This window comes from Corapipo altera, unplaced genomic scaffold (genome assembly GCF_003945725.1).
Source record: "Corapipo altera isolate COAL_440 unplaced genomic scaffold, ASM394572v1 2c, whole genome shotgun sequence".
Classification (NCBI taxonomy): domain Eukaryota; kingdom Metazoa; phylum Chordata; class Aves; order Passeriformes; family Pipridae; genus Corapipo; species Corapipo altera.
In genome coordinates, this window is record NW_020884923.1 from 5,350,807 (window position 1) to 5,378,425 (window position 27,619).

Below are 27,619 nucleotides of genomic sequence, written 5' to 3' on the forward strand. Positions count from 1 at the left end.
AACACATTAAGCTTCCAAATCCTGCAATTGCAGTTTCATCACTTTGTTGATCAAAAGTCCAGCCTCTGGTGCTTATCATTTAAACCACCATTTCTTTTTGTCTTTTGTTTTTTTCTGTAGTTTGTGGCCTCTTGCCTGTTGTGTAGGGCAAGGAGGAGGTCTGTTAAGGTTGATTTTACACAGCTGAAGGAAAATCAGGAATGTATTTTCAACATAAATGTCATAAACGAGTAATTGTTTGATTGCTCACTGTGTAGTCAAAACAATGGTACCTCGCCAAGGTAGACTGGCGATATGAAAAGGGATCCTGTGGAGAGTCTCACAGAATTGACATAAAACTAATGGAGACTTAGAGCATTCTTTAAAAAATTATGGCTTAACTTGTTTTCCCTCATGAACAGCCCAATGCCATGAAAATTGAATGCAGGGATTGGCTTTGAGTGAAAGAAAAATACAGTTTAATATAGTAGGAATCCTAAAAGGAGATTACTCTAGCTTCTTTGAAACAGGATATCCTGAATATCAGTGAAACGATGAAATGAGATCTAGTTTACTTGTTGGCTAGCAAAGCTGCCTTTAGGGTGCTTTGAATACTTGGATTTACTTTTAAGAGAGGAGGGTATTTCTGATTTAAACTGACGTAACACTCATTCTATCACTTTGGCAGAAATACGGCAGCAAACATTGATAAATATAATTTTTCCCCCATCTTTTTTAGAAGATAGTGTTTTGAGTGTTCTTCAACTTATGTTTCTTCTTTTTTGATAGAAAACACATCCATAACCTGTTGTTTTAGCACCTCAAATTGAGCAGTGCTTTTATGAGGTTTTTAGTAGAATTAATTTTTTACAAAGCTGAAACTTAAAAAAAAAACTTTTAAAAATTGTATTTACTTACTGCTTTCAGGTTTCTTCTTAGTGTTCTGCACTCAGTAATTCACTTCAGGGGGAGGATAGGTGAAGGTGCATACATTTCATTAATTTTTCCATATCTTTTTCCTAAGTTATGCAGTTAGGAAGTAACCACAGTATTTGCAAGAAATCAAATATTGGAGGCTGATTCTAGTGATGTGCACTCAGGAATTTTAAATGCAAGGCAAATAATCATAGTTTTTAGAAGAACAGCTACTTATTTGGAAAATGCTTCTGTCTTTGCCATAACTCTTAAAAGCAATTAGATTTGTATGTATATACAGTAGGACATGTATATACATACAAACATATACATCTATTTTCATTTTCTTAGTCCTATTTTAGATGTTAACACAATAGGTATGTATAAAGATCATAATAACTATATAAAAAATAAAAATATTACCTTTCTTCTAGCAAATTGGTTTCTCTGACGGCATTAGATAAATACTGTATTTGTTCAAAAATTTTCGTTTTCTTCCACTTATGAAAATAGTTGGGTTTTTTTAGGCTCTAGTCCACTGTGAGCAACTGAAAAGTGAAGTGGAACGGCAGAAGAATTGTCTTGAAAGGGAGTTGGCTGCCCAGCTCAATGAGAGGGCTAATGAAAAAGAAGCAGTGCGGGAAGAAATGAAGAAAGAAAGGGAGGACTTGGCAGCAATGGTATGAATTGGTTCTTTTCTTGTTTATGTATTACAATGAGCGCATCATCCTCTTTAAATTTTCTGTTTGCTTGTCTTTCATTTTCAGTTTTGGATTTGGGGGCTCACTAAGTCACTTCTACCATTGTTTTAAAGCAGTGGTAGATAAGTGACCCTTTGAATTCGATGACTGGGTTTTGTGCTATGTCACTATGTACATACTAGGTTATTTATGTTATGCCCTTTATTTTAGTTTGCATAATATTTTCTGATGCACATTGTCAAAGTAGGAAAGGGTTAAGTAATGTGTGACGTAAGGTTTGTACGTATCTCTTTTATAAAAATTATTATTTAACTTGGCAAGTCAAACATTGAGAAGTTAGCACATGTCAAATTTAGGATTCTTTGCTACTTTGATCTTACATATACATTAATGTTATGGTATCAAAATTTCAGAGTGATCTTATCATATGCTTAGTTTTCCCACCTGCAGAAATGTGTTGGAATCTCTTTTCTCACTTTTACTGATGTTTATAAACTCTCTGAGACAGAATCTGTCTTATCATTTATGCTGTGACCATTGTGGTAGTCTTGATAACCTTTTCTGGATGCTAGTTCAATTTGAGTATAAAACATAAGGATTTTCTGCCCAATGGAGTCTACAGAGGAAACCTCATGCTAACAGCAGTAAGCCTGAGAGACACGATAGAGAAGGCACTTCTAAGGTGATTGAAAAGGAAAGAAAATGTAGAGAGATAAATACTTCATGAATTAGTGGTTTTCATGCTTGCTTGACATGCAGCCTCTTCAACTATTTTCTAGTGGAGATTTTGAAACAACAGAGTGAATTTCTCTGCTGACTGTAAGCTTTTTCCATATTTTGGGGCTCTTTTATAAACTGTATGGCTTATTTCTAAAAATTCAGAGAGCTGAACAGGATAAACTAGTTAAGTGTGTTTAAAAAAAAAAAGGGGGGGGAACGTTCTTTAGCAGTGTTGTTGCTTGTAAAATGACTGGAAAGCCGCTAACATAAACAAGGAGCCAAGGTGATCTGGTGGTATTTCTGGTATTATGAGACGGTGGAATAATATCTTAAGCTCCTACAGGATGTCAAAGCCTTTGACTCCAGTTCCAGATATAAAACCAGGAATTAAGCACAGTGATAGGGCCTAAGTGTTATTTAAGTAAGTGAACTGATTATCAGAAATCTGTTGCCAGGGAAACTGAAATTAAAAAAAAAAGCTTACACTGGAGACAATGAGACATTATTAAGCAATTCCTTGTTTGACTCCCTGCTATCTATCATGTTATCCCTCTTATGAAATCAATTATTTAGCTACAGAGTTGCTTTGGAGCAGAGTATTCACTCCAAAATACAGCCTATTAGATAAGCATTTCATACTTTTTTTTTGGTAGAATGTTTCACTCCATGTCATCACATTACTTTATATTTCATCACTCACTGAGATGTGTTTTACTGAAACTGATTCCCACTTTGAGTAGTTGTAGTCCTTTTTTAAAATCCTGAATACACATCAGACAACATATAGTGACACTATGATGACATCATGCTTGGTAATTAAAGATATGGGGTGATTTGGTAGAAAGCTATGATCTATATTAATGATATACACCTACATATTACTAGCTTTTATGTTTCAGGATTAATGAGATAGTAGAAATGGTATACTGTGCATCAAGTCAACCTTCATATGAATATTTTATCACTCACTTTATGAAATTATTTGTTTGAAGGGGAGAATTGGCATGATACATAAGTCAGGTGGATGTATAACGAGTGAAAAATAGTTATGAATATATAATCCTCTAGGTTTGGCTTTGAATTTCTGTAAGTTAACCTAGAACTGTCAGACACCATTATTTCCACTTATATTAGTAAGCTTCAGGGCTAAATAGCTGAAGGTTCACTATCTCTGTTTTATTGTTACATTTTTCTACCATTCAGCAAAACTTTATCTGGATTACGTTAGAATTTTTAATATACTGTTTCTGTATGGGTTTTGTACAATGTCATGCTTTGATCTATATGCTGAAATGTTTTCTGAAATTGAAAATTAATTTGAAGTCTGTGGTTGCAATGAGAGTTTTCTTTAGCTGGGAGAACATGATTTGGTTTAAAACAATCTACATAAGGATGCATAAGAAGGTGTTCAATAGTACTCTTACAGCTGCAAAACTAATGCAGCCAGCTGCTTCTGACACTTTGTCCATACTTAAAATTCCTGGAGACTAGTCCAGTTGATGAAAAGTTTCAAATAAACTACTGTGTCATAAATTAATTCAAAATTACGAACCTATTGTTAAAATAATTTAACCATATTCTATTATTAATAATACCTGATAAATTTTATTGTACATGCTTATTTTGTATTGTATTTTTAATTCTATGTATTTTGTCTACATATGGTTGCTTTTGAGGAGAGTGTCCCACAAGATTTAGGTCTGTGGTTGGTCAAATTGTCCTTACAGTGTCCTTGGACTTTTTGCAGGTGACAGCCTTGTCTGAGAATGTGGCCATTTTGGAGGCTCAAATAAAGAAAACTACTAGTGAAAAGAACTCTTTAGTTAACCAGTTAGAACAATCACAGGATCAGCTTGCATCTCATGAAATGGAGATGAATAAGGTAAGCACATTTATAAATGAGTATTGAGCTTGATTTTCCTTATCATTGTGACCTGAAAGATGAGAATTTTTTCTTTCTCCGTTTTTCTGTTTTGGTAAAGAACATGTGATAAATGTAGACTTCATCTGACTATCCCACAGGCACAGCTGTAGGAGTAAAAAGATAACTTTTTCAGCCTGCCTAGTCACCGTATCATGCAAAAGCTAACTTTTCTACTTTGCAATCTATGCAGATCACTATTTAATACTATTTAAAACTATTTAAAAATTCAGTAAAAATTGCATTTGATCTGAATGAGACAACATAGTATTCAACAGCGTCCTTAATGGCTACCTCTGGGACATGCAGTGCTAAAATAAAGGGAGCTATATCAAATCACTGTTTGTCTAATACTTTCCTTTAGACTTTGTGTGTAGTTACTGCTTTATTCATTAACGTTGATTGTATGTCCCTTACAAAGAGATCTTTCTTCTAATTAAGAATTATAGCTTAACACCTCTCTAGTGTAGGTATATCACTTTTTGGGTTCTTTATTTTGCGCATTTCTCAATCTATTAGAGCCTTAATATGTGTTAACATGAGAATGAAAAAACACTTTGTTGCAACCTCTTGAAATGTCTATATACCTTACCAATAATCTTTAGGGCCCATCCTACTGTAGGGCCCCTCCCCAGCTGTTAAGTGCAAGGTTTTGGCTAACAATTAATTCTTTAGGCCTCTAGAGATTTCTGGAGAGGTTTTCAACAGTTTCTGTCTTCCCTTGCTTCTCCAGCTGGTAGTAATAGGTGAAAATATTGCAGAAAATTCACAGCAAAAACTCATTGCAACTTACTAGAAATTTTAATTCCATTTCAGATGAAAGATGAATGAATATTTTAAGAATGTCAGAATGGTTTGATTTACCATTTCTGAAACACACTTTTGGTCTTTCAGGCTGTGTTTACAGATGACTAGCACCACTTACAGGGGCAAAGACCAGGCAGTAGGTATAAATATTCATTGGTCTGAAAAGGACAATTTTGTAGCCTGCTGATTTGAAGCTATCTCTCAGGAGAGTGATGCTGCGGTTCGTCCCTGCTTCAGTTAAGGTTAATCGGTACGAAGTTGAATAGGTGATCACCTTGCAATAGCCTATACTCTTAATTGCACTATCCTGAGAGATTGGAAGGCTTCATTTGTGTCACTGTACTAAACTGAGAAGTCTCAAAAATCCTGAAGGAACCCTCTGACCACTGAACTGGCAGGACTATGTGGATCACCCTGACATTTTCCATTGGCCATGTAAGCGACATCTTTGTTATGAATCTGACTCCTTGTTTCCAAACTGAGTTTGCCATTATTAAAAACAGCAAATAGCAACACTTTTGAGTTTTAGCTGAAATATTTTTTTCCTCATGTACCAGAAGTCAGAGGGAGAAAAATTTCCTTCATTCCTGAGGAGACAGAAAAATCTGTTATTAGGACAGCACCATCTGCTGATTCTTCTGTGTTATTCACTTTGTACACTCAATGGAGGAGCTGAAGGCAAGGATTGCTGTATTTCTTTAATTTTACTTGGAGGAAGTGACATACTGCATTTTGTTACATTCTTCATGTAAAAGAAGGAGGAGATAGAAAGAGACAGGGTTTGCAAGCTATGCAGTTGCATATTATGATTTTTTTAGTTGCGTATGATATTTTAGTGTTTAAAAAAATGCTTTAGAAATTTGCCATTCTTTAGAGTGTTTGCTGCTTTGCATTGTTTGCAGTGGCTAAATTCACAAGCTGTCCTTTGCATTTATAAGTCATGCTACTTCTTAAAAGTTACAACAGTTGGCTTAGTTTTTTCCTAGAGGGATTTCATTATAGTATGCATGTTTACTTTTTCCCTACCTTTTTTTTTTAAGAAGAAGGAGAAAAAAATAGTGAAAATGAGAAGAGGTATAAGACTGAAAACAGAAATTAGTTTGGGTTGTAGAATATGTGAGAGCGTTTTTGAGAAGCACAGAGGATTGTAGCAGCAAATTAAAGGGTGCACACTTAGGAAGCAAGTCTGCTGAAGAATATGAGCAAGGCAGGAAAACAGAGTGAGTTGGAAAGAAAGTTGTCTAAGACGAGCTGTGAATAAAGACATTTGCATTCTCATTAGGGAACGTGCATGTGTTTATGTTTGGTTAATTAAGGTGACATGAACAGGCACAAACTGGAGGTGATGGCACAAAAAGGGGATTGAGAAATTGAAGAAATCCCTGCATAGCAGTAAAGAAAGTTATGTGGGAGGAGTTTTTTTATTTTGTTTTGTTCTTTTTTTGTTTCTTTTTCACTTTCTCCTAACCCCTCCCCAGACCCTCTGAAGATGACCAGCCTTCAGGTGGAAAGGATTGAGGAGGCAATATGACAAACATTTCAACAGCAGAGAATAGTTGTCCTGTGGGGAAGTGATTTCTTTAAATGTTGCTTTGATCCATTTCTTCTGGACTATGGCTATATTTAAATTAGGCATTGTTTTTTAAAGAATTTATGTTCAGTTTGCCATAACTCTGTAAAGCTCTGATCAAACTTTGAAAATTATTGTAGTAACATCTAAATTTCTTTCTTAACAGTGAAAAATTGGCAAGTTAAGAAAATACACCCTTACATAGGAGTGTGATCCATCCTTTGCTTTTAGGTTTTCAAGTATTGACATAGACTTTCTTCTTCTATTCTCTGTAAAATCCCAAGAATATAAAACCAGCAACTGTATTTTAACTGTATTTAGTGGCATATATTTACAACATAAATATTTATACTTAGCAAAATATTGACTCAAATATATTTGAATCTAGAAGGCACTGCATATTTCGAAGTTAATGACTATATAGAGAATTCATGTAGCAGTTCATATTCAGATCCACCTTTTTATATAAAAACATTTACCATAGTAGCCTTAAAATATCTGTACAATTTAAAATATGTTGCATTTCAATGACCTGTAGAGGGCACCAAAAGATCTAATTGCAAACCCTGGTCTACCCTTCAAGCTACAGATCATGTTGTCTGTGTAATCTAACAGGTGTGTGGAGAAATGCGCTATCAGTTGAATCAAACCAAAATGAAGAAGGATGAGGCAGAAAAGGAGCTCAGAGAGTACAGAACAAAAACTATAAGGGAGCTTGAAATTAAGGACCAGGTAAGAGATAATACTGCTATAACTTTGCAGTTACTAGTAGCCTAAGTAGGGTTATTTCAGAAGCTGGAATGATTCATTTTTCTAATAGTGGTCATTTTTTAGTGTTAAATGGTTTCTAAATTAATGGCAAAAAAGCCAGCTATTACTGCTAAATAAATACCTCTTGGTTGTCTTAATCTTGTTTTCAGCCCTAGTATGTTCAGTTTTGCGTATTACTCATCCCATGCTTTCATATAGAATTACTCTATCATATGTATTCATATGAAGTACTTAAATTGTATGTACTGTATACATATGTTTATACACTTTTTCTCACAAATAAATCCACACATAATTACCTACATATGCAACCTTGACAGAACATTAAAGATTCTAAGCATAACATAATGATATCAAAAATGAAAATGATTTATCTTCCAATTTCTTTAAAGATTCAAGGTTAATGAATGCTGGGATTCATAGAAGTTTAAAAAAAAACAAAACCAAAACAAAAGTAACCTTCTAGAAAAAAGTAACTGTAGAAAAATTCCACTTGGCATTAACTATTGCTTATCTAAAACTGGGTTTTATAATAATACAAAAACCAATGTATGCCTTACAGGTAGTCTCTGAGAAAACATCCCATGCAGTAAGAAGGATTATTAGAGCAACCTGCAACATACTTGGCAAACAGCTTGAACAGGTGTAATCTGCATCTTTTGAAGTGCCCTTTTTGTTGAAGTTCTATCCATTTTTTCCTCTAGGACTTCAAACTTTCAGTTATTCCTTCATAGTTGTGATTTGCACATGAATGGATATCTTCTGAATACACAGATGTATAAGATGCACATGAGGATAATTTTTTTTAAAATGCATTTTGTTATTAGGGCAGCCTATCCAACAGGTTTTGAATCATTCTTTTTCTTGTAAATAACTGAACACATCATTCCCTGTGTGTAAATATATGTAGGGAAAAAATGCAGTATTTCTAAAATTATATTTTTAGTTATCAGTTCCCCCAAAGTTTTGTATAGGACCGTAAGTTTACTTAATAAAGTGCAAGCTTAGTCTGGAAGCAATTATTAATTCAAATTAGGATGAAAGGATAGTAAAGTCCAAAGGAGGAGCTTATTAGATAAAATAATCCTTCAACATGTGTAGAAATTCCTACAGCGCAGAAAAATAGAGGTCTTAAAGCATTTTCTTTTCAGGTTGGTATTTTTTTATTTGTGGTTTGGGTTTTTTTTCACTCCTGCATCCTTTAGGCCTAAGGACACTGAGAAACAAAAACAAGCTTGTCGTCTGTGCCTTGACAGATATCACAGATAAAAAGAGTTGGCATAATCTTGGCATACAAATAAAACAGGATGTGTTTAATAAGATACTTGAAGAAGCATCTTGGATTTTATATCCTGTTCTCCAGCTTGCTTCAGGATTGCCCTTTGAACAAATTGCAAAATTTAACAAAATATTTTAACCTCATGTATTGACATACTGGTATTTTAATCAGCGTGGGTATGAGTGCACCAAAATGTGGTGATTTAAAATTTGATATAAAGTGAGGTGATGTGAGAGGGAGTTCCTATCAGCAAAGATTATTAGATAATTAGATAAAGATTAAATAATTCAGTAATTATGTAATTATATAGTTCAAATATGATTGTTGGTTCCTAAAAAAAAAGGGAGAACAAACCATTTTGAAGTTCTCAGACTCAGTATCTAGCAGCTGTTTTATAGCTGTGGTTCTAGGAACCCAGATAGCTCTGTATAAGTCCTAGTATTATTTAACATGTTCAAAGGCAGCCCAAGAAGAGTGTTCATTCATTTTTGCCTTGTTCTGTTGTTGTTGCTGTGGTTTTTTTAAATCAAATTTTAACGAATGTTAATAAGTAACTGCAAACTATTTCATGTAAATGAAATGAAAACAGCTCAATCACATCTAGCTTTGTATTTGAAGAAAAACCTGAAATGTTTTATCTTATATGGCACTGAATAGCAAATAGTAATTGTTCTTTGGTCTCTCAGCCATGACCTGACCTTCTGGCTAAGAGACAGAGCTGATACCTTCCTTGGCCACCATCTGTTCATAATAAATGCCTTTTTTTTTTTTTTTTTTTTAAGTAGAGAGACAATAATGTATGAGTATTTTCTTGCTATTCTGTATTAAATTATGCTTTTTTCTGTTTTAAAAGCAAAGAATCATGTTTCATATTGAGAGTAAGTTTACTGTTTCTTGGGGAATAATTGTGTTTTTAATTGTGGTGTGGATAAATTTTAGTTTTGAAGATATTTCTTAGTTTATATGTAGTGACTTTTAAAAAGGAATTAAAATTATTCAGGTGTGTCAGAATAGGCAGAAATCCCCACATGTACGATTTAGGATCACCAGATACATATATGTCGAATAAATGCAGGTATGTATTTATCATATACTAGTATTTATAAAGCTCTTGAAGAATGAACTTGCATCATTTAGGGAATTTACAGAGAGTGTCTATCTATCTGTCTATCTTTGGTCTTATTCTCTTACATCTCTTTTCCTATCTTTATTGCTCAGTTAGGACTAGTATCAAGGTGTCAATATTTCTTATGACTACCTGTTATTAACATTTTATATGAATATTTCTTAAATATTAAGAAGCAATGAGCAATGTTTCCATTTAAATTGAATAACTGTTTTGTAATATCATCCATCATGATCCTGATTAACATCAGGATTTTGGAGGGAGGTGGGAGGAAAGACATGTACCATACAATTTCTCTACACAAAACCCACATCTGTTCATCTGGCCCAGTATGTTGTAAAGTAGCATCACCTACTGCCCTCTCTTTTTCTCTCTCAGCCCTCCCATTGTGGATGTAGCTGTGCTGAAATAACAGTGCATTACTTAATAATTTACTGCTTAGGAACAAGCTTTATAAATTGTATGAATATAATGCCTTCATGGCAGTAAACTGTGTCCACACTAGGGGTTGTACTAGCACAGCTATATCAGAGAAAAGTCACGCCCTAACCTAAATAGCTATTATCAGAACAAAAATTGTGTGGCATATTTGACACAGCAGGACTTCACTTTTATAATACTTTTTTTGTTAATTTATAAGCACTGCATGGCATAATTTGTGCATTTGTAGCAGAAATCATACTTCTGACACGCTACGAAATTGTTCCTCAGATTAGTCTCACTTGTTCTTTTCTGCTCTACCTTATAAAAATGAAGTTCACTGTTAATAATTTGCTTTCTGTTTGTCTGAAATAATTTATATTTGGTTTATAAAATCTGGCAAGCTTCAGCATGTAGAAGTGAAAACAGTTTTTAGTATTGGTTTATGCAGTCAAAGCCAATTTGGGCATCATCCTTATTAGATCTTAACAGTAGCATTGCTCCACTGGGAGTTGTGGCATCCTTGTAATAAAGTAATAGGACATTATAAATTCAACTTCAGAAACTAACTGCAGCTTTTAAATTTTGTTTTACCTTATTTTGAGGAATCAGATAAATACTTTGATGTAGAAATAAATCCAAACTGGTAATCTTAACCTGTAAAAAAGTCTTTAAATTTGGGCAGGCATAGTTTGAAGTGGAGGGTTACAGAATTCTGTTGCCTATTTGCAGCAATTCATGTGACAGAATAAAAAGCTTCAGAAATATTATACTAAAACCTACAGACTTTTAAGAGTTTTCTGCATGGCAGTTCATCAGCCCAAATACAAAAAAAGTTGGAGACTCACTGATATGCACAACCTGTACAAATAGGAAGAGCTACACATCAAAGCATTTTTGTGCAATATGACAGAACCTAAATGATGCCTCTATACACTATAGACTGACAATTTTGCAGACAAATAAAAATCTGGCAAAATGGCAGTCCAAAAGCATTTTGCCAAAGGGTATTTTGGGAATGTTTATCTCATTTGTCATAAATCCATGATTTATAGTAACCTAATGTAGACATTATAAGAGGAGAGATTACTGACTGTCTTCATCAAAAATAATTTAGGCCAAGAATTTGGGTATATATCCTGGAAATGCTGCAAAGTGTCCAATGCAAGATCAGTAACACCTTCTGAAGACCCTGATTCACTGAAAATGTCTTTTTATTAATAGATATCAGGCTTCCATAAGTGAGCCTTTTAAATACTAGAGTTTTCACAAGCTATGACATTCAGAATATCACCAGATGTTTTGAAACTTACAGGTTTTAATAGCAGTGGTGAAGATGGGTTAGGATTATGTGTTATGTGTATTCTTGTGACAGTCCTATATCTGACATTTTCTTACCTCATTAGTTCTAAAGATGCTCTGCAAGTCCTATTTTGAAAAGAAATTCTGTTAAATCAGTGAACATATACTTGAGTAATATTTGGCAAGAAAACATTAAGAAAATGTGATAACCTTTACTGTAACTGAACTCTTTCCAAGGAATCATTTTGTGTTTTGGGCATTCAGTGCATTAATTTGAAGATGAGTAAATAAGGATAAAATGGCAGTACTTTATGCCTTGCTTTGATATGAATTTTCTGACCTGCTCAGGAGGAACATCACTCTTTGTTATAGCTGAACTTACTAGCTCATCTCAGGAAGACTTTGACCTACAACCCTGCAATATGTAACAAAAATGTTTAATTACAATTATAATATATCTGCTGCTGCTCTGCAATGGCATTGTTTTCCTCTGCCAGCCATCCATTCCTTAAGGATCAGTGGTATGAGCAGCCTGCATTAAATTCTTTGTCATCTTTCCATAAGAAAAATCCTAGGGACCATGATTCCTTGTCGTAGAATTTTCTGTAATGACTGGTCTGCATTTTCTGTATGAGTCTGCTTCCCCTAAGCAGCTGGCCTCCTAAGAGGAAGAACACAGCTGGTAAATCAAGATTTTATTGTTCATAGGTGTAGTTGGCCCATGTAATCTGGATCTGTGTTCTGTCATCCAGAGTGATGTCACTCCATAGTATATGGAAAGAGAAAATAATGTATGTGCATTAAACATTATTCAAAGTAGGAAAAGAATTGCACATCTCTTGATAAATTGGGTAGATATACTTAAATAAATAGTTGTTTTCTTTTGTTTTTTTTCTTCTTCTCTGACTAGAAAAAATGTTGTTTTATCAATAGTCATTGTGTCAACAGTCAGAAGAAAAAGACTGTAAAAGTCCCTATCACTTGTCAGTTGTTACTGCATAGGTTTTCTTTCCAGTTATTCCTTAATGCTGTCCAGGAGGAAAGAACCTATCTCACATCAGTAGTCTCAAACAGTGTTTCAAAGAATAAAAGGAGCAGGGTTTTTTCTCTCCTGTTTTTCAATAATGAAGTAGGAGTAATATTCCTCTTCTTTCTTTCTACATGCATCTCTCCTTTTCTGAGATTCTATTATCAGCAAGAAAACTCACCACCTCATTCTCCCCTGTCCCCCTCAGTGCAATCCATTTATTAAAAAAACCCCAAATATCGTGTTCCACTGTGAACAAAATCACTTTCTTATCTCTGCTGGTGGCTACTGAGCTAATCTGTAGTACAGCAATGTTCCCTGTTAAAATGTGGCTGTAATAATCTCTATGGGATTGGAAGTTTTGTTCCTGAAATAATATTGCAGTTCAGATATTTTGGCAAATTAAAAGCAAATATTTTCATGGAAATAATGAGGTAAAATCCTTGTATAATATGTTTCAGCCATTCACTCCTGTCTGTTTCCCAGGGTATTTATCCACAGGGACCATATTACTCTTTCAGAGTTTGCACAAGGACAGGCCTTTAAGGTTATTTCTTAATTAAAAAATTGCATGTGTGTACTCATAAATATATACTTTGCAACATAAATTTTTTCTTGCCCCAGATAACAATTGCGATGAGATTTAGAATGTGTGATTTTAAGAGTATCCACCCTCCATGCTATTCCCCTGCTCTTTCTAGCAAAGTGCAGGGTCCTATCTCTCTTAATTCTCAGTCAGTTTGGAAGCAGAGGGTTTGTGGCTGATGGCCTTTGCTTAGGTAATGGCTCTCCTCTTGAGGCTCTGCCTTTTAGTGGAGCACACAAGGTAGTGCTAGGTGCTGTTACAACTGATAAAGTGGTCACAAAACGACCTGGTTTTGAGGAGGAATTCAAAAGTTCTATCAGATGAGGTTAGAATAGTAGCCATCCTACTAATTGCAGCCTGCATTATTTATCTAGGCTGTCTTTGCTTGTTCCTCTGGTCTTTAGAGATCAACTGATTTGTGGGCCAGCCATACAGAAAAAAAACTCTTCGAAAGAACCACGTGTGTTTATTGGGGTTACTTTTTGTGTTTCTGCTCACATTACTTGCCTTTCATGTCAGGAAAGGTTTTCAGATTCCTGTTTTGGGGTAGATGTTTTATAGAATTTGCAGTAGTCTTGTGGTTTTTGTGAATTAACCTCCTCGAAAAAGGTGGTCTGTGAATTCTTCTAAGCCTTGTGTACATGGGATTTGTATATTCTCACAGCTTTATAATAAATCTGCTTACAGAAAGGAGGTTTCCCCTATGAACCCAAATTTAGTTTTCATAACTGCTTTGTATCTTCATTCAGATTTAAATGGAAACCAGCAGTAAGTCATACAGAGTGTAAAAGGAAGAAAGACTTTGTTTGGATGTGGCAGGAGTTAACCTTGTGATGGCCCAAACTCTCTTTACAAAGTTGGATAGTTCTTCAGGTGCAATATGCTATGTCAGATGGCCATGCCTGGGAGGTCTGAGGCTTAGAGACCACTCCAAACCTAGAGTTGCTTGATTGATATCAGGATTAGGATAGAAATGAATGCAAGTGACCCCTGCTGCATATGGACTGATAGTATCTTTTCTCTAAGTAAAATTCTCAAAATCTTCCTACAAAACCAGTCTTGTTTTGTTGTTTCTTTTTAAATTTAAAAATAAATAAAATAAACCCCATTTAGTTCTGTCCCTGATTAATTAATGCATTAATAAGGATAGAAAGCAACATGGCTTGAGATCATTGTTAAGTAGTGCAAAAACTTCCTGTCACTGGTACATATAATATTTAAATGCATGTGAATGGCCCTACTGGGGTCACCTCTTTCAAAGACCATGATTATAGCCTTGGTCCTGTGCACTATCACTGTCTCATTGCTTTGAAGGGCTGCTTTAGTAAATGAAACTAAGCTCGTGAGCATCAGGGCCTGTAGAAGTATATGTGTTTTTATAGGTGTTGATCACCTCTGGGGGATGTACCTGCAAATACCAAATACCGTAGTATTTATATTTCACTTTTTATTACTTTATATTTGTTCTTTTATTTTTGCCTCTACATTATGCCCCTTTAATCTTCAATAATAACAATAATAACAATAACAGAAGCTAATAAAAATAATTAATAAATTAAAATTAATACTGATGGTGGAGAATGAAGTATGAAACAAAAAGAATGTGCTGTAAATTCACATAAATATTTTCTTCTCCAGAATTATTTTACTGCAGAATTTGTGCAATGATATAGTCAGTGCAAATTTTTTTTATGTTATACTGTGTATTTTCTTACCTGATGTGTGAGCATACTGGTGCAATAGTAAATGTAATAAATCACTTATGAATTAATTTGATTTTAGTTTATTTTTTATGTTTTAGAACTCTTCTAAAGTTTTTACATTTACTTCAGAATACAAGTTCTTTTATCACCACTTAATCATTCTCATTTGTTTAAAAAGAAAAAGTATTTGTCTTTTCTGTCAGTTGACTGCTATTTAAAATTCTGTGAAAAACATCTGCTAGTTTGAAATTTAAAGTTGCATTTTTGCATACAATAGAATCAGCATCAGTATGAAAAGAATTAAACAATTATTTTAATCTTTAATTTGACTTGTTTTGAATGAAACTGTTATTTCCTTTAATCAGATTTTGTAGAGATAAAGAGATGTCTAGTTAATTAAAAAGTACATTTTTACGATAGACATAAGTATTGTTAGATGCAGATAATTTCAGATACGTTATGAAGAGGATATTTGAGGACCGATTCAGTGTTTGACAAATCATCTTTTATGTTTTCCAGTAAGTTGAATTTATGTCACTGAATAAGCATCTTCAGTGTGTTCCCCTAAAAATGAGTTGTGAAAGTCTGAAGATAATTTGTAAATACATCATAAACTAAGGAATGAGAAGTGAAACAAGCACTTTAAGAAAAGATATAGGAGGGTCCTATATACTTCTAAGTGGAAAACTTAAAATATAAAAGGTGGTTGGTGGTAATACTGAAAAAAAGAATAATTGATATGGAATTAAATTTTACTGCTGTGATATTTCACCAATGTTTTAATTTTTGTTAAAACTTCTTCAGTTAAAACTTCTTTTGTGTAACTGGATATGTGTGTGAAATGGTGTTAATGTGTCTCAGCTTACTAATAATGGTGTTTCCCTTACTGAGGTTTAACCTGCCATCTTTCAATGGCAAAGTGCCTGTTGATATTCCTGGGAGTTTGGGCAACTGCAGAGCAAGACAGATTAAACAGTACTTTTGAAATTATGTGCAGAAGTAATAAGAACATTAAAGTTGCGGAGTTAAGCACCAGAAGTTGCCTGTTCTAACCTTAATGTAGTCTTGTTGTACATATACATTATGATAATTCTGTTCCTTGTTATACTGAAAATCTGTTTCAGATTTTCTTAAATGCAAGATTGTCATCTGTCTTTTTGCAGTTCTGTGCTCCATCTCTTGTCTCTCATATACATTGAAAAGTTAAGTACCTTGAAGAAATAACTTTCTGATCATGTTGTAAAAAGCTGTATCACAGGTGATAGGCACTGAGGGATCAAATTAACACTGCATAAGAAACAGAGCTGTCAGCAAAATACTTTAGTTGGTGGTTTGTTTCTGTTTCTGTCCCTACAATTACACTTGGACCCAGATAGCAGATACAGAACTGCTTGCAGCTTCCCAGTAGAAATGGTAACTAAAGTAGTGCAAAAACTAGTTTGAGTCCAAATAGTTTTGGAAAAATGCTCCTGATAAGGTTCCCTGCAGGAGCAGTGAAAAAGATTCATCGATTCTTTAATTTCCCTGTAAATTAAATCCTGATTATATTGTGATGACCTAATGGTGGACTAGACTTGACATATTTCAATATAGAGGGTGTTTGTGACACTGTTATTGTTTGTAGGAGAGAGAAGAGGGTGTATTTTTATTGTATGGGCATGTCTCAAGTTTTGAGGTTTTATGTTTCAAACTCTTATCTGAGTTTTTAAACCAAAGTAACGTAGCATTTAGAGTGTGGTCTGTTTTCAGCATGATGATGCATGGCTCCTACCAAATTATTTTCAACTAGCATTTTCTGGTGTTTCAAAAGAATAATTTAGTTGATAACCCTAAATATAACTGGATTAGATATTTCTGATTTCTGAGTTGCTGCTAACGTGTTTTCTCAGGTAGCATTTTTCTGTCATCCCTTTCTCATGCGGTTGTCTGCCTTTTCTGCCATGGTCATTAGCAGAATTCTTGTGTAGAATTCCTGCTCTTCATATAGGTCCATGCTGCAAGTACCTCCAAGTATTGGTAATTTAAGATGTTTATATATATATAAATATCTGTTTATACCTACACACATGAACAAACACGTGTACATGTGTGTATGAGTGTAAAAGGAGCTGATACCAAATTTTTGAATTACTGATGAAAGTAGCACAAGTAAAATAGTTCTTCAAACCTCATGTTTGCTTTCTTGATATTTTTAATAGAAATTATAATACACCTGTGAATCTTTAAAGATCCTGTCATGAAGTGACACTTCTGTGTCTGATAATTTCTCTCTACACTTGCATGACAACTGAAATCTATGGCTGTGTTCTTGGGTTCAGCCCTGAAGGTTCAACATCTGGCCAATGGAAACGAAACATTTTCACCAGAGGTTCTTGCACTTGGAATTTGTTTCCTTCTGTAGGTCTGTGTCAAAACCTGACTGAGCCTGTTTAACTTGAGGCAATGGTGTAAAGCCCATCTGTTCCTTGAAACTTTTCCCTGAAGGAGTCATCTACAGTGTATTTATATTCTCAGCTTTTTCAAATACTTAGTTGATGTTTTTTGACTAATTTGTGGTTTGAGTTTGTTTAAAGGTATGCTGAATGGATGTATTTTTTAAGCAAATTTTAAGAATGTCGCAAAACTTCCCTGTCTTCAACAGTGAAGAGCTCGTGTCTCTGCTTACTGTGGATGGAGAAATAACATTTATGAACTGCTACTGTTAAGAATAGAGAACCCACTGAGACTTCTATTCTATTTAACATATGCAAAAGTCCATGAAAATAAGTACAAATGCAAAGTATATGTAACCTAATATCTCTGAACACCTGATTTTAAAGTATATTGACAATGCAATAGGTTGTTACATTCTTTAGAAGGAAAGAGTACTAACGATTTTGTATATCGTTTTACTGTCTTCACATTTGAACTTGGAATTATTGATTTAATTTGATAGGAAGTCCATGTGATAAAGCAAGGTTTTAATCAAAATTTCCTTAATGAGCCTTTGTTGAGTGCTCTTGGAGGGGAAAGTGTACACTTAAGTAATTAGCAAAATTAAAAATTTTAAAAAAACAACATTATGAAATGTTTTTCTGGATGAAGAGGTTGTATTTGTCTGACATCGTGATTTAATGTAAGTAATTTAGGTTAACATTTTTGTGAGAGGAAAAGAGACAATATTGTTACAAAGATGCTTCAAATGTAAATTCTGGGACAGAGTTACAATAATTTGTTCTTGTAGGATATTTGAATGAATAATTTCATTAATTAAAGAAGATAGAGTCTTGTCTACACGAGGAAATTATCACAAATAAACTATGGTATGAATTTAAGTTATAATAGCTATTCAGCACTAACTTCCTATATGAACAATTTTATTCTGTACTACAAATGACCTTTCACAGCTGAAAAACATGCAAGTTTCCTCCAGCCCCAATGACAAATAAATATTTATGTCAGGAGTTAGTGCAGAACAGTTACTACATGATAAAATTACGTTGTCAGCTTATTCTGTATTCTACTGGCCTTCTTAAAAGCATTCTTAGGACAAAGTATAATACTGCGTTACAGATGTATTCCTATGGGTACTTGTATATTATATATGGACTTACAGCAAAATATGTTATTTCTAAGAATATCTATATTCATCTATATATTCTGAGATATCAGAAGTCTATCATGCTTTACTGGAATCAAAGATGATGGTCATGCAAACTAGACTATTGTAAAATAAATTATAAATTCATCAACTTTAGTTACTACGTTGACATATAAGGACTAATGATGTTACTAAAACAATGGGATTAACAGCAGCTGGTGTGATTAGGGTTCAGATATAAGTCATAAATTACTTCTTTTCAATAATGGTGAAATCACAAAATTACCTTTATTATCATGTGTAATACTAGATGACAAAGCTATATGCCTACTTGTCGTTGCTTATGTGATAGGCATTAAAAAAAGAAAAGTAAATGACCACAAGAGTTATCCTATGTCAGTCAGCTTCTGAAGATGGTCACTATTCCACTACCTTTCTGGCTTTCTAATGCAGTGAATTCAGGACACAAATATGGAAGCTTTCATATGAGAAAATCAGGAAATGTTTCAATTCCTGTAACTCTTAAACCACATGAAGACAATAACATCGCTTGCGTATTAGCGTATTTAAACATGATATGCATTTTGACTTTTAATAAGAATGTAATTTCAAATACTTTAATTTGCTTATTTTGCAGTTTTTATCAACTAACTTCTTTTGTTCTAAAACAGAAGTTTGCATTGTTTTTCAGGTTCTTTGATTACCTTTTTTTTTGTCTTCAAATGTATCTCTATGCATTTCTTAAATATATTTTCTTTGGTTCTATAATTTTCTAAGAAAATAGAAAAACTGGGATTAGAGCTGAATGGAAGCAAACAGCGTTTGGAACAAGCCCAGCAGGATGTGACAGGAGCCAGAGAGGAGTGCCTAAAACTGGCAGAACTGCTGAGTAAATCTGAACACCAACTGCACCTCACCAGGTACCCCTTATCCTATTACATGCTGTAGTACCAATTTCATTCTGCTAATTTTTTACCACAGGCTTCCCCACAGTTGTTGTAGATCCTTGCAGTCATTGACTGCTTGGGCAGCCCTCAGTCAAGTTAGAAGCGGAGATTGGAATAAGTGAGTTATGAACTACAAAGTGAGTTATGAACCATGTAGAAGTGAATTACTAGTGTAGTAGAAAAGGCAGTGTTCAGCCCTGGTGATGAAGTGGCATGCTTCTAGGCAGGAAGAAGAGTAGGGGAGACTGCAGAAGCATTCTTCTTCTTGTTGCTGTGTTTGGTAGGACAAAGATATTTGAAATGTTTAAGACTAGTGTACAGCAGCACCTTTAAGGATAGGAGTTCTCAGATTAATAACCTGACATTCCTGCAGCAGAATGACCGGTAACATATAAACAAACATAATCGTGTCTGTAGGAGGTAAACTCAATTAAGTGAGGAGGGTGTTTAAGTCAGTGAAGATACAGTACAACGCAATGTGTGATGAGCTCCCTGAGTTCATTCCATCCTTGGGTATAGTTCCCAATGTCATTTAATGTACTACTCATTACACATTTCTAGAAAACTCCAGAAGGTTGACATGCCAACTATTCATTGCAGCTTGAGTTTTGGTAACTGCAGGATTGTTTCCTTTTGCCTCAGAAAATGCTGTTGTCTGACTGTTTGCAGACTTTTGGTTGTGTGTATGATTATTGTATTGTTCTGCCACCCTGCTCTCCCCAAGAGTGAACATCCAGAAACAAATCTGGCAGCTTTTTTTGCTCAGTCCTAAAGAAAAAAGTTAAGTTAGTTTAAATTTTTCATGGGGGGAAAAAAAAGCCCAAATTTTTATCACTTAACAGACGTCTGTGTGTTTATCCAACTCTTGTACATTTTGGGCTTTGTGAGAATTTTGCCATTGAGTAAATGGAAATAAAATAGAGCCTTGTCTAAACTATTGAATTCAATGAATCTTTTTTATTCAGCTAAATTTCTGTGTAATTCAGAGCACGGTTGTTTAACAGATGGAAGAAAGTACCACTCTAACAGCCTGTATTTAGAGAAAAAAATATGCTAGAGGTTAATGAACTTGAAAAAAGTTTTGGGTGAGTTGTTAAGATATCTAAAGTTTGGATTTAGCAGAACTTTATTAATAATGATTTGTTGTGATAGTTAACCAAATGGCTTACCGTGCTCCTTTTAGCAAAAGGCTGATTATATGCAATAAAGCTCTGGATATCTTGGAGGAAATCTGAGTAGTGAATTTATAATTTTTTTTTTTTTTTTTGTGAAAATACTCAAAATGTAAAAATGAGGACTGTAGCCTACTTTTACATAGCAAGGTAACTAAAGCCGAGTACCTAGCATACAGATGATTCAGATAGCTTTTCAACGTATGGTCTCTGACTCGGAAGGTTTCTGAGATCCAAATCCCTGGATGCTGGGAATAGTATTTTGGGCAAGTAATGCTCTGTGCTGGCCCCGTTCTCATACAATTTCACAGACGCCTGCTTTTTAAGACAGATGCTGAACTGCCGCGGCTTCTTTGTCTGACCTAGTGCAGACACTCTTCTGCAAGGGGCTGATCTCTTGGGGGTTTTCTTACTACTTTGTGTTCACGTTATAGCTTCTGCTTATGAGTATTGAAATGTTTTCTATGCTGACATGTATTTGTTGGAAAAAGATATATGCTGAGGCATGGGAAATAGGTTCCAGTCTTTCTTCTTGACGTTCCCCAAATTCTATAATACTTCGTAGATTTTTGTGTCCTCTGTATATTTGGACTGTCTGTCTGCTTTCCAGGAATATATTAGGTGATGTTGCTGTCAGGGGTGAAGGAGGGAGCAAAAGAGATGAGCACTTCATTGCTCCTGGACTTTTACCCGTTTTCCCCTTGTACTTAAATTGGTAGGGCAGTGTTAGAGGTGTTCTCACAGAGTTGCCTGTTTTCCCTGAGTTGCAGAGGAAAACATCCCCTACTGAAATGAAACTTGTCCTTAGCCTGTACTCCTTTTCTTCCTCTCAGATCACTTCCTGGCAGAACAGATTATCTGTGTTAGTGAAGATATAAAGGTTCCATGCCTCTAGTTGCATCACTTTTGCCTTTTTAAACTTAGTATGTTTTTCATGGATTGGTACATCCATAGTTGTTGAATGTGAATTTTATTTGCTCATGATTTGCCTTCTTGCATTAATTCCCTTTGTCTCAAACGGCAACCGTGTCAGTTAAAACAGTCACTTGAAGGGTTGGGGTAATAGCAATCCTGGGGGGGTTATAGACCCATTCACTGTGGCATTTGCCAAGGAAAACAGATTTTAAGCTCTAGAGTCCCGGCTGTGGGAGGTTGCTGCAGAAATTGCACTGATTTAGTGCATCTCTTGGGTATTCTGGCCTTGGCCTTGTCTTCCTGATTCTCTTCTTTTCAGGAGAGGACCAGCTGGTCCGCTCCAAGTCTTCTCACAACGCTGGATTTGAAGGAGGCTGTACTGCTGTTACACCATTGTGGATGGTCTTTCTGTTGCCTTGCATGACCTGTCTGTGCTGTTCTGGCAGAAACCTGAGGTAGCTGAGGAGATACAGAAATAATTCTTTATTTTGTATGAATTAGTGTATTACTAAGGAGAGAAGTTCTTCACTAATCCAATGATTCTGTGTTTGGATATTGTAAATAAATAGGAAAATGAATACAAGAACTTGGGATTTTAATGTACAAAAATGAGATGATAAATGCATATGAATGGATTAAATGAGAAAAAAACATACAGTCTGTCTCTTAATTGGAAAAAGAAAGTGCTCTGCAGAGCAGAGCATCCTAGTTTTTTTTGCTGCATCCTAGTTTTCAGACATTGTTGATTGATTACCAACTAAACAGCTTCTAAGTTAACAAAATGTACTTGTTAAAAATGAAGAAAAAAGGTTACAATTAGCTATTCTAAACCATTGCCACAGAGTTTAAAATTGCCTTTTCCTGTCACCTTTCTTCCTGGAGCAATATGTTGCTTAGAAATCCTTGCTATTAACATGCATTTTCTGCTATTGAATCTAGTTAGTAATTCTAATATGTATATCTTCAAAAGACTGGAAAAATACAGAATTTTTACTGTGTAGTTTTGCTTGTCAGTCATGTAACTTTGCAGATGTCACCATGCTATGAGCCTGACCATGATTGTTTAAAGTTTTCTTGGGGTTTTTTTGGCCCAGTTTCAACTTTATTTTTATTTGTATTAGAGTTATTGTAGTAGGAGAATCTTATGAAACTAGTTCTTAAGTCAATGTTAAATTGCCATTACTTTGGCAAGGTTAGGTCTTTTAGGTCTTGCTAATGAATCTTACCTCAATCCATTCTTCAGAGAGTAGAAAACATATAAATCTATTGTTCCTAGTTGATGAAAGAATAGTCATTAAAAATCATGTCAATATGCTCATGGAAAAGATCATATAGAAGATGCAAGATGTTAATAACTTGTCCAGATCTTAGTGTGCCATCTAATTTAATAAAATTTTTAACTATTCTTGCGTAAGAGAATCATCAGTGAAAAACTTTCCTCTTTCTCTTTCAAACCAGATCTGAAGTTATATTTGTTTCAGTTGCAGTCAGATGTAGTTCCTGTTTACATATGCCAAAGAAGTTAAATAAATCTTAAGAAGCGAGGGAATCACTGAGTTTCAAAAGTGAATTTTTTCTGTGCCATCATGCGTTTTCTCAGGTAAGAGGTAGGTAGATGGCTTGAGATACTTTAGACTGAAATGTCATCTAAAATTTGCTGGAAAATATAATGGAGTAGAATTGAAGCGGATTTAGTTTAGTTTAATTTTTTATTATTTTTGTTTGCTTATATGAAACATTATAAGCACTAGTGAAGGTCAACTTGTAGGTGAGGAAAAATTACTAAATGAACCCATGCTTTCAGGTTCAGGTGACCCACCAAGGTGCCCTAAATCCCTGTGTCATTCTCTTGAAGGACTAAAGTCTATATTACAGTGAGTCAGTGAGTGTTGCGTTTCTTGATTATTGTTTTTCCCCATTGTGGGATATTCCTTTTCTCCCCTCTTTTTGACAATGATATGATCTCTGGAAAGCAGCAGATCTAAGAAAGTGGCAATGAGGTCTTAGCAGTGCTATAGCCATCCTACTGTGCATTGGTACTTCTTGCTAATTTCAGTGGCTCCATTAAGGCTAGCTTCTATTACATGCAAAATAAATCAAGCACATACCCTTCCAGCTTAATGTGGCATTAGCACAGTCTCTGAAGCTTTGGTGTTGAGCTGGATGTCGTCATCAGTGTTCCTTGTTAGATATGCAGCATGCCTCATACATTGATTTCCCTATTTAAACTATACTATTAAATGATAAAATTGTAAATTAACTTCTTGGTGGTTATACATAGCCTTCTAGGGAGTCGCACACTACTTAATATTTATTGTTTTCTTCCTAGCAGTATCTGTCAGTTAGCAGCATGCTTACTGCGGTGCTTTTTCCAACAATTTCAGCGTGTCAGAGTCCATCATCTATGCTGCAAAGGAGTTTTAAAGAAATGCTTTTACTAATATTAAATGACTGAGATGTGCTTTATGTTCTCAGACTAACTGATGAAAGGACCAATAACACTTGAATTGGGGGGGTTGGGGGAGAAGTATAAATAAGGTGTAAGCAGTGATTGATTTCTAATTTTTTTATATTCTGCTCATCTTGTACAAAACCATTATTTTAAAATGCAAGGAGGGGTGATAACATGAAACAACTCTGACAACTAATAAACTTTTTAGATTACGCTTCATATGTTTACTTTTCATTAAATTTAGGGACAGTTGCGACTATGTTGTTGTGATTCAGTCAACATTTACTTCTATCTGTTTTTCATATACAAAGGCATCGGGGTGCCAGAAAATAAACTGTTAACGGAGAATTAACTTCTTTGGCACGCTTTCATACTTATCTTCCAAATTAAAGAAAATGAAATGGGCAGAAGCAGAGTGTAGATTACCTCCTTTTTGTCAAAAATGGTGGGAATTTGAAAATTAATAATAAAAAAGGGAACAGATGCAGTAACATGCCAGAGGGAGATTAATGTGGAGAGTAAAATCTGTGAGCAACAAAACTGAAGCAAACTGAATCAGTGGGAGGTGGTTGTACAATCAAAATCAGGATAAAAGAGAAATTACAAACAACCCTGCACTTGTCAAAGTAGTAGTAATGAAATCCTGACTCTGCCAGCAGCGAGAACCTGTGTTAGCACTTTGGGGTAAGGCCGGGAGCCGGGTGCCAGGTAGGAGGGCAGCGCGAGGCTGCTGGGCGGCAGCCATCGCATGTGGAACAGATGGCGGGGAAAGCTGGCCGGGGAGGGGCTCCTTCGCAGAGCTAATCAGACAGTAACGGATAGGGCAGCTGGGAGGACTGACCACCGAGAGGCGAGCGGCGGGGTAGCCGCAGCCTTCCTCGATGTGTGCAGTGGTGTGCCCGCCGGCCGGAGAGAAGACCTTGCAACGTCTTTTCTCTGCTGCAACCGCACAAACTTTGGAGGTGGGCGGTGGGCATCGCCCCATGCCAGGGAATGGGGGCACGTGCTGGCACCACGCTCCCTCTGCGGCCTCCAGGGCCTCGAGCGCGTCCCATCTCAGGGTATCGCGCCCCTCCTACCTCAAAAATACATGTCTTCGCTCTCTGTCCTGTTGTGTGATCAGGTTATGTGGTTTTGTGTTTTACTGTAGCAGTATAGTGAACGTAGAATTTGGCGATTGACAGAAATGCTAAAGCATATGGGTCCAGGGACTGATCCAGCAAACCGATATGGAAACTTTGCTCCTGTTGAAAGGTGGGAGGGAGAGCTGTAGGTCAGCACCTTCCCACAGGGCTGTGCCCCTCCAATGAATGGAACCAGTTTTCTGCTGTTTTATTTTTGCTCGGAGGAGGCACTTCCCTCCTCATAAATGAGAGCTTGTGAGGAATGAATGGAGGTCTGAGCCTTCTGATCTTGAGTCACATGAATAATTTGACTCACGTAAGAAGTAAAGATCAATAGGATTTCTTGTGCAAGTAAGAGGTAGTCATGTGTGAGAGGATTACAAGGTCATGCCCCGTGTTGATGACTGTCAGTTTGAAAGAGAAATGAAAACAAAATTTTATCAAGGAAAGGGGGAAATAAAATCCTGAAGTGTAGCAAGGGGGACCTGACCTATTACTATCCAGTTTTGTTTGATCTGGATATGTGATACTTTTTTAGACAATTTCAACAAAGAAAGCTACATGTCCTGCATCTGCTTTCTGAACTTGTATATACCTTGTCTGCAGAAGGTTTATAGCTTGGCTCAAGTATTCATTTTGAGCAGGGAGGGGAGGAAACATTACAGGGATTTGAAATAGGTGGTATAACATTGCCATATGCTATTTATGCAGCAGTTTCTGCAATAAATCTAATTTGGTGCTGTCAAAAAAAATTAGACTTATTTGGTATAGCAGCACATTAGTAAATGATTGTGGTAGCTTTGAAAGTTGTCATTCACTCTGGTTTACTTGCAATAGAATCTTGCAGAGCTTTCTTTTTTCGCCTGAGAAACTCTGTGAAAATTCTCAGTTCTTTGTCCTGCAACTGTAAAAACTGCAAATATTTCCACCACTGAAAAGGAGGTCTTGCTTTAAGGTAATTGAAGAAGGAGATGGAAAAAAGAATAGCCTGCATTGTTAACAATCATATGAATGTATAGGGGGATAAATTTCTCCCTTGCCTACAGGTTTTCATAGTGCAGCTGAAATTGTTTATCTGATTATACAGCATGTAGATAAATTAGTTGCTCTGCGTTATTATAGAAGGTAAAATATTTTACCTGCCATGATAAGACCATATGCTGCTTTATGAAGACTGATACTGAGTGATTTGAAATAAATTGGTTCTGTCGTCTTCTGGCAGTGTGTTGTAAAATTTTCGAAGCTGATATACTTTGTGTCAAGATAACACACAATTATTTAAATATCTTTCTATTTAATATTTTAAACATATTTAAGTTATTGTACAGACGTATAAAAGCCAATGATGAATTTTGTAGGGGAAAGAAAGAAATTCTAAGTAAAGGAGTAAAGAACAGATACAAAATCATATAAATACTTTCATATTCAAAATTAATATAAATCACCCTTTTTCATTTTTAAAGAGTTTTAACGTGGTTGACAATTTTATTTATTGTCCTACCATACAGATTTCTCAAGGACAAGTCACTAATAAATTTCCAATTTTTAGTCTTAGATTCATCTAAATTTTTCTTCACGGCATTTAATAAACTGCAACTCGTCACATAGAATTTCTCTAATGATTGCATCAGGTTGTTGAGGCAGCCAAATTGCTGCTGCATGTAGAGTGTGGTTCAGGAGCAGTGACAGTACTTAAAGCGCTTTGGAGTGAGTAGTGAATTCAGATGAAATACAGAAGAGACTAACTGCTGTAGAAAACAAATGTCTTTATAAGGTCTTTGTTTTGAGCAGTTATTATTCAGCCCTAACAGTAATAAGTTTATGAGTGTGTATCAAATATTTACTTTGATCTTATTCAAATTAGGTTTTCTATTTGTGTGACTAATGACAACAGGATAATGATTTATTTTTTTGAACCATAAAAGTCTTTTTAGATACATGTTTTCACGGCTGCTGGATTTTTTGCTGAATTTGCTACTGGAAAAATGGTTCTGATTTTTATCTTTGACTTGTTCTAAGGCTTTTCTTTCATGTACATCCGAAAGCTTGTTTTTACAATAGGCTAAAATGTACTTTTTCAGTCAGCACTTGGTATTTGTGAACTTAAACAATTTTAAAAGCTGTCTTGTGCTTTCAGAAGTATATTCGAAGTTGTTTATTTTGTGCAGTCACAGTGGTTGTTCATTTTTTGGTATTTTTTTTTTCTGTGCAAGATTCTGCTCCTAAAATTCTTGCCTAGAAAAAAAATCCAACAGAGAACCCAAAAGGTCCTGAACTGGACCCTTTGTCCAACTTGACTTTGAAGAGCATCAGCCTGTGGGTTATCACCTCTGGAGAAGGTAGCTGGTGGATGGAGGAATGAAAAAAAAAAAAAAAATCACCTGAACACATCATCTTTGGCTGCCTGGCTGCTCTCCCTTCCCCTGTGCTCCACACCCTTGTGCTGGTGATTGGTCAGGAAAGAGTGTGAGCTGGGAGATGCCTCTCCTGGGTGAGCAGATGAGCACAGCCTCTGCTGTGGGCTACTTAACAGGGCTGAACTCCTTCCCCTGGCTGTGCCGGCAGCATGGCAAGGTTAATAGCATGCTGCTGTTGGTTGACC

General features: G+C 35.4%; 1 protein-coding gene across 9 annotated transcripts in view; it reads left to right on the top strand.

The window, feature by feature from the left end:
• The window catches only part of SDCCAG8 (serologically defined colon cancer antigen 8), a 106,695-nt gene that overhangs the window by 20,281 nt on the left and 58,795 nt on the right, over window positions 1–27,619 (top strand). For all 9 annotated transcript variants that reach the window (XM_027657324.1, XM_027657327.1, XM_027657321.1 and 6 more), the window contains exons 10-13: window positions 1,422–1,574; window positions 4,063–4,197; window positions 7,229–7,345; window positions 19,185–19,327. In XM_027657324.1, the coding sequence (XP_027513125.1) occupies window positions 1,422–1,574; window positions 4,063–4,197; window positions 7,229–7,345; window positions 19,185–19,327 (548 nt within the window). The remainder of the gene's footprint in view (window positions 1–1,421; window positions 1,575–4,062; window positions 4,198–7,228; window positions 7,346–19,184; window positions 19,328–27,619) is intronic.